The sequence below is a fragment of the Solea solea genome, chromosome 17, assembly GCF_958295425.1.
Source record: "Solea solea chromosome 17, fSolSol10.1, whole genome shotgun sequence".
Taxonomy (NCBI): Eukaryota; Metazoa; Chordata; class Actinopteri; order Pleuronectiformes; family Soleidae; genus Solea; species Solea solea.
The window spans coordinates 14,267,037-14,284,745 of NC_081150.1; the positions used below are offsets into that span (position 1 = coordinate 14,267,037).

Below are 17,709 nucleotides of genomic sequence, written 5' to 3' on the forward strand. Positions count from 1 at the left end.
GAACACTCATTATAAACATAATAGTGGCTGCAACAGTGGTGTTTTTCCATGCAAGGAGTTTTGAGGCAAACAATAATATTCCTATAATATAATTGAAGATATTAATTTGTATCTAGTGGACAGACAACTATTAAATTCTTTCACCGTCAAAGCGGTGATATACTATAGGTGTAAGCAATTACATTCAAATTTAAAATGCAACAACACTGCACTGACTCTTTTATTGCTGTCATGTCAGTGATGTAGTAGAGTTTCACATTTTATTGCACTTGATTAAGCTGTAGTTGTACATTATACACACTGTTTATTATGTTGAGTGTAATATCAAACTGTAGAGGAAGGGAAACCAGATGCTTTATGTAAACATGCATAGCAACATGGATAGTTTACAGGTAAAGAGAGATGTTATCTTATACCACATACAATCCCTTCTCACCCTTTGTCTCATGCTTTGTTCACTCACTGAAAGTGTTACAGGAAAACCTCACATGAGAGAAGCGTCTCCCCATGTATTGTTCTGCCCGTTGTGTGTGTGTGTGTGTGTGTTTGGGGGGGGGGGCTGTATTCTTCTTAGTACTGTGTTTTATTGCTGATAACAGTGTGGGTTTTTTTCAGCTACAGTGTGTGTGTGTGTGTGTGTGTGCAGGGCTGTACCACTTCAATTAAACTTTGTATTCAGGATATGGTTCATATCTTTATTGACCACAAGGAAAGTCCCTTTGTCTGTGAGCTTTGTGATCTGTTTTCACATGTCTAACAATAAAGCAGAGCAGGAGCACATTTTCTTTGCAAATGTTGAATGAATGTTGAATATTAACATTCATTTTCTCTTATAAATCAGTCCTCTGCCTTTCCTGAAGACCTGGAGGGATCAGGGTTTGACCTGGACGATTTGGGTTCTGGTTCGGGGGAGTGGCTAGAGCCAGGTACGCCTGAATCACTGTGAAATAGCTGATTTACAGAAAATGAATCATGATCCATATATCACTCTATACAATTATTTCAGCATCATCATCATTTCCAAATCTGCATTCTCACCAGATGAATCAACAGACTCCATGGACTATTCCAACAGAAGAGACCAGGCCCTTGATGGTTTATCGTGGTCTTTGAAGGACTTTGGTTCAGAATATGTTACTGTGTCAAACAGCAAAAGTCTCTGGGAGAACAAACAAATCGTTGCAGGTATTTGCATAAAATTGCACTGCAATTACACTTAAACACTGTCTATAACCTTCTCTAACTCCGTAATCTATCATCGAAGGTATTGCTGCAGGAGGAGTAGCAGGAGTGGCTCTGGCTGCAATACTGGCTGGATTATTAATCTACACTTGGCACAAGAAAGAAGAAGGAGGATACATTCAAGGCCAGCAGACTCACAGGGAAGACATTGTATAATTGTCCACACTTTAAAAGAAAACAACTGTCTGACCAATGTTTTATATTTTCCTACCTGTGTACTTTGTGCACATCTTCAGATATTTGAGAGAGAGTGGGTTCAGATATATCATTGTTTTTAATTGATAATTTATTTATTAATAGGATAAAATATGAAGAGTTTTTAATGAAGTCTTGATCTTTATATTGCACACTTTTAAACTACTCAATTTTTACCCAGGGCCGTAGCAGTACAGCTACCGTTAAGACTGTTTACTTTGTTTGTAAAGGGATATGATGTTTTATTAAAGCAGTAGTCTGGCGCATGTACCTATATTTTTGAATATTGTATTATTTACAAGTCAGCTTGCACTTATGTAGCATTTTAAAACCCGTAATCACAAGGAGAGAAAAATAAATGATTCCTCCTCTGTAGGAAATGGCACAGGTGTAAATAATAATGAATTCTATTTAAAATTCCATGTAGCTGCTTCAGTGTCAGGGTCCAAACTGACTCACTCTGTCATGGCTTCTAGTTATAAGTAAAGTTAAATCGCCAAACTGTATGCTATATTTCTCATCCTCTGACTTTCAAAGCAGGAATAAAGAAGGACGAGTCATTCTGGGCTACAATACTGGGTGTGCCCTCAATATTTAACCCTCAGTGGTAAGGAGGGAGTCATAAAGTTATTATCAAGAATCAATGAGGTTGTTTACTGAATATCAATTACAATGATTGATGATCAGCTGCTGTAATTTAACACGTGTTGTGTTTCCTGTGTACTGTATGTGCCATAAAATATTTCTATTTTTGTATTGTATGATTGTAATAATGATAATAAATTAGCTTTACAATTACTTTGATCCTCAATGTCATTTTATGTTTTATGTGCTAATATTGTATCATTATTATTAATAGAAGCACACAGTATAAACTCTCAAAGATGGGACCTTATTGGGATTGTGCTATTTTGCATTTATTTGTTGTTCTTTTGTGTCTCTGTAATCATTTTGCATCTCTTACATGTCTTCCATGAGAAATTGTATGATTCACAATAAGATACACTTATTGTCCCCTTAGGGAAATTCTTTTTGGATAGTTAAATACTTAAATCATCCATGAGTGTTGTACCGACTTTATCAATCCCATAATGGAGAAATGCTGTAAGAAAAGTAAGTGTAAGAAAGAATAAATAAAAATGACTAGACAACGAAAAATACAGAAATCTGTATAATTTACAGCCTTATTTCCAGGTTATTGCACAGTACTATGCATTTCGTCTAGCAAGAAAGTTGTGTTTTTGCAGGTGCATTTTCTGGGGATGTAAAGGGATGTAAAGCATAGCAAAGCAATTTTGATGGTGATCTGAATATGGATCCAAATACAGGATATTTGAACGATAATACCTGATGTCCAGTGTGTGAAATGTATCAACATTTATTGGTGAAGTTGCATAATTAAAGCTGATTCCTCACCTCAGCTTTTCCTTACAAGTGTATTGGAGAATCTATGTAGCCTTCAGTTAGTATCAAAACTCAAAAGATGTTTAAGTTTGTGCATTGTGGGCTATTGTTATGTATGACTGAACACTTATAGTCTTAATTTTTCTGGGGAAGAAAAAATTAAAAATGCACCTCAATTTTCTACACTGGACCTTAAACACTATTATCATTATTACTATAAATGGCCATTATTTTAAGCTCAAACCAGATTGGAAAGGAACACTTCTCCCTCTGTTTCCATTGGTTGATACTCCTGTCAATCAACCGTTGGTCTCTGCCTCTCCCTCACCGTCAGAGCGTTTGTTTTTATCCGCGTTGTCGAGCAGCTCGTCGGCTGGAAGTGGTGGGCGTTTCTGCGTCTTCGTCAGTGTGTTGGTGCTGTGAACTGAAGCGTACCCTCTGGTTCACGACCCGCGACTCTCCTCCGATGTTTCTACCTACGCTTGTGGAGGACATGCATCATTTTAAGCCTAGTCGGGACAGATTGTACACCACCAGGTGCTGTGGATGTTGCCATGTCCGGACGGGGACCATCATCCTCGGAACCTGGTACATGGTACGTAAAATGGTCGATGGGAACTTAGCATGCTAACGGATGGTAGCATTGGCACTCAGTCACGTTAGGTTCGCACGTTACATAATGAATGACAACCACATAGCGACAGTATGTTCTCGAATGTGTGTGTGTTTATTACCAGACATAGCCATGTTGGCTATTTTGGCTATTTTGATCGTTTTAGCCAGGCATAATGTTCCGAGTTTAATGTCTAAACACGGTAGCATTAGCAATAGCCTGCTAACATGTATGCTTTTGCATTAACGCTCTCACATCGTTGACCTTGTGAAAACTGATAAGAGACAATAGGTGTTTAATTTTAATTAAAGAAATAAATGTATTATTCAATAGCCAGGTGCGGTGAAAATAAAGAAATGTGTCACTCGGTCTGGTTACTTAGCGCATTAGCAAGCCGAACTCAAGCTAATACGCTAACGTGACTGCTGTCAAATAACATAACAACAATAAAAATCGTATGACTCTCTGTTCACACAACGTAAAATAAACCTTTGACTGTTGACTAAAGCCACTTGGCTAGACTTTTTATTGCAGTTTAAATGAGTGAATCGTATTTCAGAATATCAACTGCCGTTGTCTGCACTTCAGCCCTCTTAATTTACAGCTGGATTAATCTGCTTCTCATTTTCTCAATCGTGATGTAACAGATGTGTCTGGATTTTGCTGCGTTTTCAAATCCTCATCCGAGTTTTGCCAGCTGGACAGTTTATGTGACTACAAACCACGTGGGCCCGATTTCACCATTTCCGCTGAAAAACCTGACACTTAATCTGACGACATAATAAAAACAATAGAACATTAACGATACCAATGATCAGTGTCTGAGGGGCCTGGCTGGTTAAACTAGAAAACTGGAGTTTGTGGCAGTGACTGTAACATGTGAATTAGGGGTGGGAATCACAGGGTTAATACACAATACAACGATATTGTGATAATAGTCCAACAGCATGCAGAGTGAGAGTGTATGGTTGTTTGTCTCTGTGTGGCCCTGTGATGGACGTGACCTTTCCACAGTGTACCCCGACTTTCATGTCAGCTGGTATTGGCACCAGCGGTAGAAGATGGATGAATGAAAATGTTTTGCCTTTTTTTCCATAGTATTGGAAATTGTTTCTCATGATTTACGTTCATCATTATATTGTCAAAGCCATTCGCTTAAATACTGGAGTATAGATTGTTTTCCCATGTATCATGTAGCTAACAAACTGGGCGTTAAATTGCCAAATTAAAAATGTTGGTAAAGGATAAATACAATTTGTAGTTGATGTGCTAAGATATTCAAAACTCGTAACTCTTTAATATTTTTCACCTCCGCTCTTCTCAGGTCGTCAACCTGTTGATGGGCATCCTGTTGACCGTAGCTGTGACCCACCCGGAGAACGTGCCCACCATCGACTTGCAATATGAGGTCATCGACCATTACTTCGCCTCCAACAGGATGTCTGGTAAGCTGTGGAATCTGCATCGGAGTTGCAGTTAGGGCTACTTAACTGCATCGTGAAAACAAATGCATTTTATTCATTTTTGTCACACATTTCTACTAGAACCTAAACAAAAAATTGGTTTTTAATTAGACATTTGATCTGTAACTATTTTGACAATTGCTTATTTACATAAGACAGTTTCAAGCACAAGTGGTAAATGTCCTCTGGATGTTGATTCTCTAGTGTGAATATTTGTTTGTTCTTCCCTTTAAAAATGAACAAAAGATGCATGTTTATGACAGTTTGTTAGACTGATTATTATTATTTTTGCCTTGTTTTGAGCAAGCAATATAATAAACTGATAGAGATAATGGTGTGCAAAAGTAATTTTTAGATCTACACATAAATGAAGCAAACGGCTCAGACGGCAATAGTGAGCCATTGAATTCCACTTCACCATTATGATGATGATGATGAGTTGCCCATATACTCATCTTTCAAAAGAAATGTTTTTCCTTACTGCGTACTTCTGTGTATAGCTGCTTTTCTCTGTAGGGTCTGTCATTTACTCATGTGTTGTGGTTGTGCTAAGATGGAATATGTGATTCATCATCTACAGGGAGCACAACAACTCCCAGATGACTACTAAACTTAACAACTCACAGGGACAAGTCTAAAAATGTTGTTATCCGGCAATTCTAGAGTTTTTCTTTCTTTGTTTCTCCTTAAGGATTTAAGATTGTCCTAGGTGTGTGTGTGTGTGTGTGTGTGTTTTTGTGTGTATGTGTCTGCGTCGTGCAGTGCTGAAGGTACTGTTAGGGTTAATTTCTTTCTTGCTGGGGGTTGTTTTGTTGGCTGGCTTGGTGGAGGCCTATTTGTTTTTCTGAAACGGTAATTAAGTGAAATGCGAGGGTAAACAACTGCACTGGGTTCACCTTCCCACATTAGGCTCAGGCCAGCACACAGATCAGTGGAGGATGTCCACAGCCTGCAGAGATGATGTTGGTGTTCAGACTGGTTTAGATGTCATTACTCCTGGCTATAACTGTAGTATTTTTGATTTTTTTTTTTTTATCAGGCTGCACTCAATTTATTCTACTCTCCAGGTTGAGTTTTTTTTTTTTTTTTTTTACTATGTACTATAGTATCTGCAGTTCTACTTCTTATGTGAGTGTAAAAATACAAATCATTGGGTTTAACCCTCTTTGGAGTGTTGAAACAAACATAATGAGCTTGAAGCACCTGAGATTATTGATATTTTACAGAGTAGACTGATCAAGAAAATCTCGTTCGTAATCAAAATAAACTGTAGTTGCATCCCTACTCAAAAATCATCATTTATATTAATAGATGTGGCTGAAATAATAGGAGTGATTGTATGAAGGCTAGATTCTTACAGATTATGAATATCAGAATGTATCACTATGTCAGCTTAGTTTTCAGTTGCCAAAAGTTGAACTTGGTACACTGATACATAAGTTGTTGAGCTCAAGCTTCTTGTGGCTGAACTGCATTGCGCAGTCTCTCCAGCGCAACAGGCGGAACGGTTTGAGGAAGCGAGAGAGTGAGCGATGGGGGTAAAAAAGGATATGAAAGGCAGGCCTTTTAATTATCCCTGTCTGAGTTTCACTGCAGCAGAGACAGACAGCTGGAGAGAGGCTAAATGCTTTCCAGAGATGGCCTCTGTTTTAAACAGAGTTGGCTCAGGATAGAGAGGAGAAAGAGAGGGACATGCCCTGGAGACTGTTGACTTACACTTTATTCAGATCACAGCTTCCTCAAAGAGCTCAGGCAAACATCTATTCATCCACAAACATTAAATATGTACGTTCACCCGGGTTCCTATTAAACTCTGCCTGCTTTTCTTTGTTGTCTCATGCAGAGAATGCCTGTGTGGGGTTTGCCATTTCTCTGCTGATGCTCACTATCAGTGCCATGATGGTGTATGGAGCCATTACTGTAAGTGTGCACTGTTTTTTTACACATACACTTTCTACACAGTTACACAGTTTCTCATTCAAACAATCCTCATACCTGCATGGCATATTGGGCCATTTGAAGTTGTAAAATGATTGCACAAGAGTTAATTAAGAAGTATTTATAGCCGGGTTTCCACCATGGTACAGTACAGTTTGGAACGGTAACACTCTCATTATAGAGTATAGACTGCAGGGCGTAACACTGGCCGCACGGGAGTGACATTTTTCTGTCGCCCAATCAGATCACTATCGTGGGTCTAGCTCCACCCATACCGTACCATACCATTACTCTACCCCAAGGGAAGGTACTGAGCAGTGGAATGTCGTGGCCAGTTATTTTAGTACTATTCCTAATAGAAACACAAAAAAATGCATACTGAACTGAACCACTCCATTCGGTGGAAACACGCCATTATGTTACTCCAGTGCATTATAGCTCGGTCAAAGAATCCTGTAGCAGTGGGGGTGTTGCACACAATGCTGTGTTCTCACTGCCTGTCATCTTTACCTCACAGGCCTGCCTCACGGCATCAAGACTGACAGGTTTGATAGTCTTTTGACACGGACCCTGCATTCAGCCTCTAGTCTGGGTGACTGCACAGTTAAACATGTGACACACATGCCGGCTAGGTCTGTGCCTGCTGGTTAACTTGTGCTTTAGCTGTGCAGGTAGGTGCTCCCTAGCAGGGTTACTGTTGGTGTAGTGTCAGAGTGAACTTCCCCTCAGAGTGTTTAAACCACGGTGATTGTAAATACCCAAGTTACCCAGTTCCTTGGTAAATAAAAGTAGAAATGGAGAGCGTGCTGTAGTTTTGTTTGAAGAAATCCCCTACAATGCCTAGAATTCAAATTTATTTTGTGGTGACAAAGTGAAAGAACCATTTTGAGCATTTTCCGTACATTGTCAGCTCTTCCTGTTAATCTAGACAGTTCTCGTTTACACCAAACCACATCTGATGGCGCAGCCACAGCCTAAGATGAGGGGAGAATGTTGTCAATCTGTTAAAAAACAAACAAAGAAAACATCTTAAACCTGATTTTGGACATGAGATCATCCTCAGCTGCAAGGTTTGAAATGTTTAGGAAAAACTGACCCAGAGTAATTAAGAAATAGGGATGAAAAAAGCAACATGGTTCTTTTTCTTTTTAAGAATCTCAAATCACATCTCCTAAAGTGCTGAGTCATTTTCCCCGTGTGTTTTCTGATTTCTTTAGCATCGTGATGGATGGCTCATCCCGTTTTTCTGCTACCAGCTGTTTGACTTTGCTCTGAGCTGCCTGGTGGCTGTCAGTTCTCTCACCTACCTGCCCAGGATCAAGGACTACCTGGACCAGCTGGTCAGACCCAGCAGCCCTCATCCTCATACTGTTTACATGAAATCACACACAGTCGTGACAACACAGAAAAAAACGTCTTTGTCTCAAAGTGCTCCCTGTTTTTTTTACTTTGAGTCTCATACTCCCACTCATCAATGAATTGAACTCATCTACAGAAAAGAAACTTCTCACATTTAAGAAACAACACGATTTTACTAAAAAGTAATCCTGAAAAATGTTTAATTTGAAAAAAATGTTTTAATTAAAACCTTAATTTTATTAGGAAATTGCCTTAAGATTAAAATCTCTGATGACAGAATAAAACGCCTTTGTCTGTTGTCTTACATTTTCTTTTTCCCCCCAGCCGGATTTCCCGTACAAGGATAACCTGCTCTCTATGGACTCCAGCTGCCTGCTGTTCTTTGTGCTGGTCTTCTTTGCCTTCCTCATCATCCTCAAGGTGAAACTCTTGGTTTAAAATGGATGTTAACGAGTTAACTGAGGACATATTAGAGTATAGGACCTTCTGTTAAGGTCAGGAAAGTTATTCATTTAATGTATGGTTTGAAGATTTGACTTGGAAAATCCCTCCACCCCGAACCTCTCTGTGCTTTGCAGGCTTACTTGATCAACTGTGTGTGGAACTGCTACAAGTACATCAACAACAGGAACATGCCGGAGATCGCTGTCTACCCTGCCTTTGAGACTCCTCCCCAGGTGAAAAAGAGTGGCGTCTTCTGTCACGTATTTGACTCGGATGTAGCAACATGTAATGCCTGAATGAAGCCAGCAGAGGGCGTGCTGTCCACACACACTCCCCCTGACAAAGAGGAGAAGTATTGAGTACAGTTTTTATGAGTTTGCCATGTCAAGGAAAAAAGAGAGTGAGGGTCGTAGGTCACACTAAATACTTGACACTTAAACTTGTAGTAGCAGATGTGGTTTTTAAGGACAAGTTAAAACTACTCACTTAGAGTAGTATTAGCAAATGTAATTCATTACTTTCCACCTCTGCTGTGAAGGAACGTGTCATTTTCTCTCTTTTCTTTTCTCTCCTCTCTCCAGTACATCCTCCCCACCTACGAGATGGCAATGAAGATGCCAGAGAAGGAACCTCCCCCCCCTTACATGCCCGCCTAATCACCAGCACCGGTTGTTGCCAAAACAGACACGCACATACAGTATGCACACATCCCCATCGTATGCATTCCTACATTCCTTCACTAACCCTCTCTGAACACTGTCGCCACCCTTATCTTCATCTTCATCATCCTCTGACCTGCTGTGTGTGTGTAAGCCCCCCCCACCAGCCCACTGTGGTTGTGTCCAGTGTCTGTAGCGGTGTGAGAGGAGAAAGACAGGGAAAGTTTGAGACTTTGTGTGAAATGAATAAATAATTGAATGGTTGAATGAATGTGCGACTGTAAAGCAATGGAAGCCACCAGCCCATTTTTCTCTGCCCTTTTTTTATGTCTTAGTAAAAGGGATACATATGTAAATGTAATGCTTAAAAAAAATTAAAAATTATTTTATCAATCCAGCACCATCTACCTGTAGATTGATATGTGAAGTGTAAAATAAATCTATAATGACAATCCACTTATTATAGCTCTTATTGTTGACTTGTGTTACCTTTTCCCCTTAACTATTATTATTCTTATTATTATCTAGACTATTCCATCTCGGTCTTGAGTGAAGTCTGTCGCGCTTATTTGTCGGTGATTTATTTTCGCTTTGCTGTGGTTCAGTTTCGCCCTCCGACATGCTCATCACTGCTGCCATAATGTGTTTTGCAAAGCTAATGAATAGTTTTCCAGCCGAGTCTGAAAGAGATAGAGAGCGGGAGAGAAACGGGTGACGGATGGTCGCCTCCGTTTCTCTCCTCACCCCGACATCTGCAGCAAACAGCTGGTCTTGTGAGCATTAGTAGTTGCATGCTTATCAAAGTCATCCACCACCACCGCCACCATTACTTTACTTGTAATATGATTTATTCCTTGTGGAAAAAACATTTGACTTCAATAAACATTTTAAGAACACTTTGTTTCTACCGACTTTTCTTCTTTTTGGAGCAAATACGCTGAAGTTAATGCAAGGGAGAGGAAAAAGTCCCCAGCAGTTGGTGTTTGCCTAAAAGGCTTGCTCATTCTGAGGAAATTACAAACAAGTCATACAATCAGGTGGTTGTACACTGTGAAAATAATTTCACATAATTGAATTTATTATATTTTACATTATTGTAAAATAACTGTCTGAAACGCACACATATTGTGATTCTGAGGGCAGGGCAGCAGCTTGTTGAACTGCTTTTGTAACTAGTCCACACCGTTGACCTGCAGGTCAAGTCCTACTTCAGGATTGGACAGAGACTTTGACGTGTTGGGTGTGAGAACTCCTCAAATGTGGAGACAGTCAGACCCCCCCTTCAGAGCAGAGCAGAGCAGGGCTGTACTGCAGGACTGTGCACTCAGACATGATGATGATGAAGATGAAGACTTCTCTCTGGAGCCTCCTGTGCTGCTCCTCTCTACTGCTGGCTGACGTTCTGGCCACTTATCACCTGACTTCTGGAGACCCGCAGCAGCTCATCGCTGCACAAAGCTTCGCTCAAACCAGAGATAATGGTCGACCGCCGTTCAGGACCCTGAATCCTGCAAGTAAGTCTTAACCCAAGACTCTAAAAATACTCGGACTTTTCCTGGCCACTGTCTTGTTCTAGTGGAAGATGTTTGACGCAGGGCTGGAAAGTTGCAAAGTACAGATATTTAAGTGTTTTATACTGCTTATTACTGATTATCCACTACATTTCAGAGAGCATTTTGAGACAGTAACTGTTCTCAATCAAGGTTTTACACAGAGAATTTTACATTTACATTTTACTGTTTATGTCAGGTTCAATTTGCAATACATTTAATCAACATATCTCTTTGTATACATACAGTTATGAAATGTAGTAATACAAATAATTATATATATTATTATATAATTATATATAATAAATTAATGTGTCATTATGAAGAAACAAAAAGGAGGTGAAAGGGAATTAAGGGTAAATAGCTGTAAATAATGCAACTTATTTTATAATGTTAAGCCAATTACTGTATGTCTTCATTTTTAAAAGAAAACATTGAAGTGTGACAAGATGAGATAATTCATCTTTGAATAATTAAATCTAACCAACAACATTTTGTACTTTTCAAAAGACAAACATGCATGAAATCTAAATTTATGATGGGGGTTTCATGAGCACTGTACACGACATGTGAAACCACCCTTTAACTAATCCTACTGTATGTCTACGCTCCTACAAGAGCAACCAAAGAGCTTGTTGTAAATTTCACAACAACTTTTTTTTTTGTTTTGTTTTTTACAGTGTCAACTTACACAAATTTCCAGTTTACCCGTCTTTCAACCTACTAATGTTCTCTATCACTTTTCCTTTCTGGTGACCCTGAAGTTCACAGAAGTGATTACACGTATAGAGGAGGGTATCACTACCACTTCCAGCCACCAAGGATCCCTCCACCGGTAGGGTATCAACCTATTCCTCTTTCTCCGCCAATGACTTACCACAGGCCCTCAGTCCACATGCCGCCATATCACCACCACAGGTTCACAGGGCCGGTGGTGGCCCCGCACACGCCCCACATTTACAAAGGCCTGTCTCCACCTGTAGCTTACCATCCACATCAACGAGTCAAAGGCCCGTTTCCTTACAAAGTAAAAGGTCCATGCCCAACACACCGCACGGTAACGACAACACCTGTAGTAAACGTCCCTACTGACCTCCCAACCCAACCAGAGTCTACACTTCTGCCAACTCTGCCAGCATCTACAGTGGCACCACAGACAACAACCGTCCTGCCGGTGGTGGTGGTGACCACGGTGCAGCCAGCGGAGACCGGCGCTCCCGTGACGCTACCGGTCAGTACCCAAAGCGGCCTCATCGCCACCGTCAGTCCAGGTAGAACATGACCAGTCAGGTTTGCTTCCCAACACAAATATATGCACCTCTGCAGCTTTTAGGGTCAGAAGGTTTTGAGCCCACAGAAAACTTCAAAATTAAAGTGAAATGGTGTACAAAGCTAATGCTAGTAGTCCATAAGCTTGGCTTAACTTATCTTATCTTAGCATAAAGTCTCGTCTTAGCTCTTTAACAGGTGGTTAGGGGGGAAAAAACAACACAACAAATGATGTCACATGGTGTTCTGGTACTAATTTACAGTTCAGGGAAAATTAAAATGATCACCCATAAGTAAACGCTCAAGTGACTTTTACCTGGGACCCCTCAAAGTCTCTTGAAACACCCCTGATCCTGGTAGGCAGATTTAAAACCTTATCACTGATAACCCAGGTTCATGTCAGTCTAAAGGCTAAGCTATGCTAACTATCTGTTAGGCGTGTAGGTATTCATTTATTTTACAGAGATGACAGTGGTAATACTCTGTCTCGGAAAGACTGCAAATAAGCAAGAGTTTCTTGTATTACTGCTTTTACTTTAAGCAAAACAATGGGTCCTTTACATGGAGGCCATGTTGGCAGGTCACGTTAGGTTCTAACAGAGCTTGTTAATTGCAAAAGACGACCAACATGAAACCAGTAGGGTTTAACAATGTCTTTTTAACACAGAAGCAGCTACTTAAGTAGTATTTTCTATGTGTGTGTAAGTGATTGGACAGGCAGGGACGCTAACACTGTCTTCATCTTTCGGTGTGATGTCACGTTAGCGTGTGGACATCAAGCATCCTCTTCATTCAAGGAAAAATGACATGAAAGGATCCGTCGGTTCATCAATGAGAAGTCTTCAGTGGACCCTGAAATGATACATAGTATATCCTTCGACATACTATATCATTTCACCACAATCCTTTTTACATTACAGCTGCATTGATGCACAACAATGTCACGAGTTTCCATGGGAACGGTGTTGTGCATCATGATAGTTGACTCTCTCTCTCTCTCTCTCTGTGAAAAGTCAACCAACAACCTTAAATTTGATTGTCTGAATGATGAAATGGATTTAATCCTGCCGTGGTTTGGTTGATCACCAGAGACAGACTCTCAGTGCAGGAGCCTCCCCCTGGACCTGGTCTTCATCATCGACAGTTCTCGCAGCGTGCGTCCTGGTGAGTTTGAGAAGGTCAAGATCTTCCTGGCGGACATGGTTGACACTCTGGACGTGGGCTCAGAAGCCACCCGAGTGGCTGTGGTCAACTACGCCAGCACCGTCAAGCTTGAGTTCCTGCTCAAAGACCACTTTAACAAGCTTGACATGAAGAAAGCCATCTCCCGCATTGAGCCTTTGGCTGCAGGCACCATGACAGGCCTTGCCATCAAGACTGCAGTGAACGAGGCCTTCACTGAGCAGTCTGGAGCCCGACCACGCTCCAGGAACATCTCCAAGGTAGCCATCATTGTGACCGACGGGAGGCCTCAAGACCAGGTGCAGGAGGTGTCTGCTGCAGCCCGAGCCTCTGGTATCGAGATCTACGCCGTTGGGGTGGACCGCGCAGACATGCGCTCCCTGCAGCTGATGGCCAGCATTCCCCTAGATGACCACGTCTTCTATGTGGAGACATATGGCGTTATTGAGAAGCTCACCTCTAAGTTCAGGGAGACCCTTTGCGGTAGGACAAAGAAGACCCTTTCCCATCATTAACCCTAGTTCTAGTTCCTGTAAGGGGCACCTACAGTCTTCAGGGGGTTTGTTTCACTTTGTGGATCATTTGCAGTGTTATTGCTGAACTCTGAAACACACAGATGCTCTCAAATCCCACATGCACTGCAGATGTCTGGACTAAACCCACGTAAAGTCTTGGGGCCATGAGGTCTTAAACTTTCAGCTTCTTCTATTTTATAAGCAAAAATTGTATAATGTGGTAATTTTTTAAAAGGTCATAGTTATATGAAATGAGTGAAACATGCAGTATAACCTCACTTTACCAGACACATCCAGACTTAAATGTTCATTGTGTAAGAATTAATGACACCTAATGGTGAGACTGCAGATTGCAAATGAAGACTTCTCTGTTCACCCGTTCTTTCCCAAGTGTGTCAGGGAACTACCGTGGTATTTGCATACCAAATTAGACGAAACACATTTGTCTACTGTTCCATAGTAGACTAATTCCAAATGAACCTGTGAATTCCATCAGGTTCATTTTCAAGGCTTATCTTAAATCTATAGTACATTTGACTTCTGCCAACAAGCCCTCCTACCTGTTACACACTGGACCTTTAATGCAGTAATTGACATATGTCTAAATTAACGTGTAGATTGGCTGTGTTATTGACATGAAAAAATGTTTGCATGCAAATTCACAAAGCAGACGTTGCTGTTAAATGTGTTGTCCAACATATGGCAGCTCTTCAAAAGGCCTTGACTAAGATGGAGTGAAGGTTTGTATGGACCCGTTTTTGAAAAGAACATCACACAAATACTTTTACAGAAAAAACCCTTGACTTTTAACTATTAATTGAGTAGAGTGTAGAGAAGTAACCTGCTGTGTGCTAGCACATGAAACTTGCTATCCCTTAATCCTGGTTTTATTCTAGGTCTGGATCCTTGTGCCATGGGACACAACTGCGAACACATTTGTGTCAACAGCCACGCCTCCTATAACTGCAAGTGCCGGAATGGTTATATCTTGAATGTGGACAAGAGAACATGTTCCCTGAAACGTAAGAGCATCTCGTATGGACTCCTACAGTAGATTTATTTTTCGACTGTGATACTAATGAGTACATATAGTCCGACTTCAGTCCGACTAAGGAGTAATTGGACTATGAATCGCATTATCTTGGTATGTTAGTCTCACTGAGACTAGCTCAATTTGAGGCAAACTAACATCCTTATATGATATTAAGAAAACCAAATTATTAGACTTAAGTCTTAGTCTGGCTAAAATCTGACATAACATGCATGTAAACATACTAAATGACGTGTCTCCTGGTCTCAGGTGAATGCAAATAAATTCAGGAGGAACCTTTCCACTTCAATTGAATTAGGAGCATGAACTCATTAGTTTCTTTAACCTCTATTTACCCAGTACCCAGTTGTGATAGTTGTAAATTAATAATTGTAGATTATAGATTAAGTGTATTTGTCGTGGGTCTGTGTTCATTTTGACCTCGGTGGGGCCTTGTTGGAGAGAGTGGGTGGTATCGTGTGTGTGAGTGATTTTTTTTTCTTCTTTCAACCCTTTACACACGTCTGTTAAACTGATGTGAAATTTGCTTTCTCCCGGTGAAGAGGTGATGGCATTGGTGGTGGAGGATCCGTGTAAATGTGAAGCCAGACTGGCTTTCCAGAAGCAGATGCAGGCGGCCGTCCAGCAGCTCACATCCAAGCATATCCTTTCTGTTGTTTCAGATGGAAGACGCTGTTTTATTAACATTCTCTGCTGAACATCATCTATCTGCTGTTGCTTGTATTGGTGGTACTTGACTTCTTCTCTGTGCACGTGTTTGTGAATGACTGTCCTTCCTTGACTGACCTCACTTGCTGATGTGTCTGGCAGAATAGAGCATCTGGAGAACATGGTGGGCCGAGCTTAAAGCCGGACACACTGGTAAGCGTTGACATTTCTTTTTTTTTTCTATGGTGATTGATCATAAACAAAAGGAAAATCCCAGCCTGACTGAGTTTTTGACTCCTTGTTTATTTACTCAGTGCAAAGGCAGTGAACTGGTTTGTTTCCTGCCAGTGCCAGGAGCCATGGACTACTGCAACACAGACATCTACTTCCTGTCGTCCACCGTCCCGTAAACTGCTGCGTGGATTTCAACTGTGACTCGTGAAGCAGACGTTTCTCACTGCAACAGCATCTACAGCTGATCTGGGATTTTTTTAAACTGCTATAAAAACAATGTGTGATAATGTGATGATAAATGACCAAAGATATTGGGTTTTATTTTATATTTTCATTGTTTCTGTGATGTTTTCTGTATGGTTTTGTGTTCTGGTTGTGCATATTGTATATACAAGTTATTTTTTGGAAACTGTCAAATTGGACTTAAATAATAGTAGTAGTAGAAAAATGTTTTTTTGCCTTTGTTCTTTATTGTACTCGTGTGTTTTTTAAATGCTATGAGCTTATAAATATCATCAAACAATAAAATAATCTAACAGGAAACTGCTGTAGCTCTTTATTTTTATAAAACAGACAATCTCCATGAAATTAAAGACGAGAAATGTCCGTATTACATAACATTTCATATCATCTCAATCTTCTGAGGTACATCAGTGACCATAGTGAGATAAATGCAAAACCTAAATGATGGATGACATCCATATATCATGTTTTAATAATATTTTGAGCCTGTAAAACAAACTTAATTAGAGAAATCTTCTGTACAAAAGCAAGGACAGAAATACAATAAGTAGTAATGTAAAAAATATGATTGTTTTGATTGTAATCTAAGGATATTTTTTTTATGATTTAGATTTTTTTTGTTTACTTTGCACAAAGGCAGCAAACTGGTTGAAATTTGACTGGGAACCTACACAGACTAAAGGATAATAACGTCAAACTGCCATTTTAAGCAGTAATACACGCGTATATTATGCTCTTTAAAACACATGAACTACTAAAGCATTCTAAATATTTTACTCACGATAGCATCCGATTAGCGTACTTTTGTTTGGATTCACATTAATACACATTAATTCCTGCCAAAAATATTTATTTTCTATTTTAACTAAATGATAATCTGGAAAAATAAAAACTTGAGACACAACATCATTGATGGTCAGGTCTCAGCAGGAGCCGCATCATAACTCATGTGAGACGTGACGTTTGCGTGTTATACTGTATCAATCATCTTATGTAACTAACGTAAACTTCTGTGACGTGTGTGTGTCAGTATGGAAATGTAAATATGAAAGTACAGGTCTGACATTTCTGTGAACAATGTGCCATAATTCACCCCAACCTCTCAAAAACAGAAACCCACACTGATTCCTGAGCTCAGAGGGAAATCATCATGTGACCTTTGACCCCTTGAGTCCCCCATGAGATAAATAATGAATGGTTAAAAATATAAGTAGTAACTTTCCGACACGCCGTCTCTTTGCGTACGCGTACCGTCACATCTGTTTTTAAAGCCTCAGTGATGGCACAAAAACATCAGACAGACGTGGCCGTCGTGTTTTCCTCAGGAATGGCTCGGCCTGTTTGTCTGCAGCAGCAGCAGCAGCAGCAGCAGCAGCGCTGACAACAGAGCTCCTCTGTCTGCGATGTCAGTGCGAGGCGCAGAGTCAACACAGCAACGTTTACCTCCAGTCTGGTTTGGATCCTCTCCCTCCGTCCTTTAACCAGACAGCTGTTTTATGTTTGTTTGCTGTTTCGGTGGCTTTCATGGTTACCACACACACACACACACACACATGGGTGAGCCCACCCGTGTTTCAGGAGAAGATGAATGGGGCTCACACACCTTTGACAAGTGGGAAAGACACATGAAGTTTAGTGCAATGTGCTGCAGCAATTTGAGGTCAAGCTTTCATCAGCAGGCTCAACATTTATTCATATTA

General features: G+C 40.4%; 2 protein-coding genes across 4 annotated transcripts; both read left to right on the forward strand.

The window, feature by feature from the left end:
• Positions 1-3,192: 3,192 nt before the first annotated feature.
• Positions 3,193-10,213, forward strand: laptm4a (lysosomal protein transmembrane 4 alpha). Its single transcript, XM_058613851.1, has 7 exons — positions 3,193-3,436; positions 4,779-4,899; positions 6,761-6,837; positions 8,073-8,195; positions 8,539-8,634; positions 8,793-8,891; positions 9,240-10,213. The coding sequence occupies exons 1-7, from the start codon at positions 3,308-3,310 to the stop codon at positions 9,312-9,314; spliced, it is 720 nt and encodes a 239-aa protein (XP_058469834.1). The 5' UTR covers positions 3,193-3,307; the 3' UTR covers positions 9,315-10,213.
• Positions 10,214-10,383: 170 nt separating this feature from the next.
• On the forward strand, positions 10,384-16,286 carry matn3a (matrilin 3a). Of its 3 annotated transcripts, none has more exons than XM_058613848.1 (7): positions 10,748-10,831; positions 11,632-12,138; positions 13,226-13,801; positions 14,730-14,855; positions 15,427-15,524; positions 15,675-15,745; positions 15,881-16,286. In XM_058613848.1, exons 2-6 carry the CDS (start codon positions 11,736-11,738, stop codon positions 15,729-15,731), a joined length of 1,260 nt encoding a protein of 419 aa, XP_058469831.1. In that variant the 5' UTR covers positions 10,748-10,831; positions 11,632-11,735; the 3' UTR covers positions 15,732-15,745; positions 15,881-16,286. The 3 variants fall into 3 exon arrangements, with proteins under 3 accessions (XP_058469833.1, XP_058469831.1, XP_058469830.1); XM_058613847.1 differs by having other exon boundaries at positions 15,847-16,282; XM_058613850.1 differs by lacking the exon at positions 11,632-12,138 and having other exon boundaries at positions 10,384-10,831; positions 15,847-16,284.
• Positions 16,287-17,709: the final 1,423 nt, after the last annotated feature.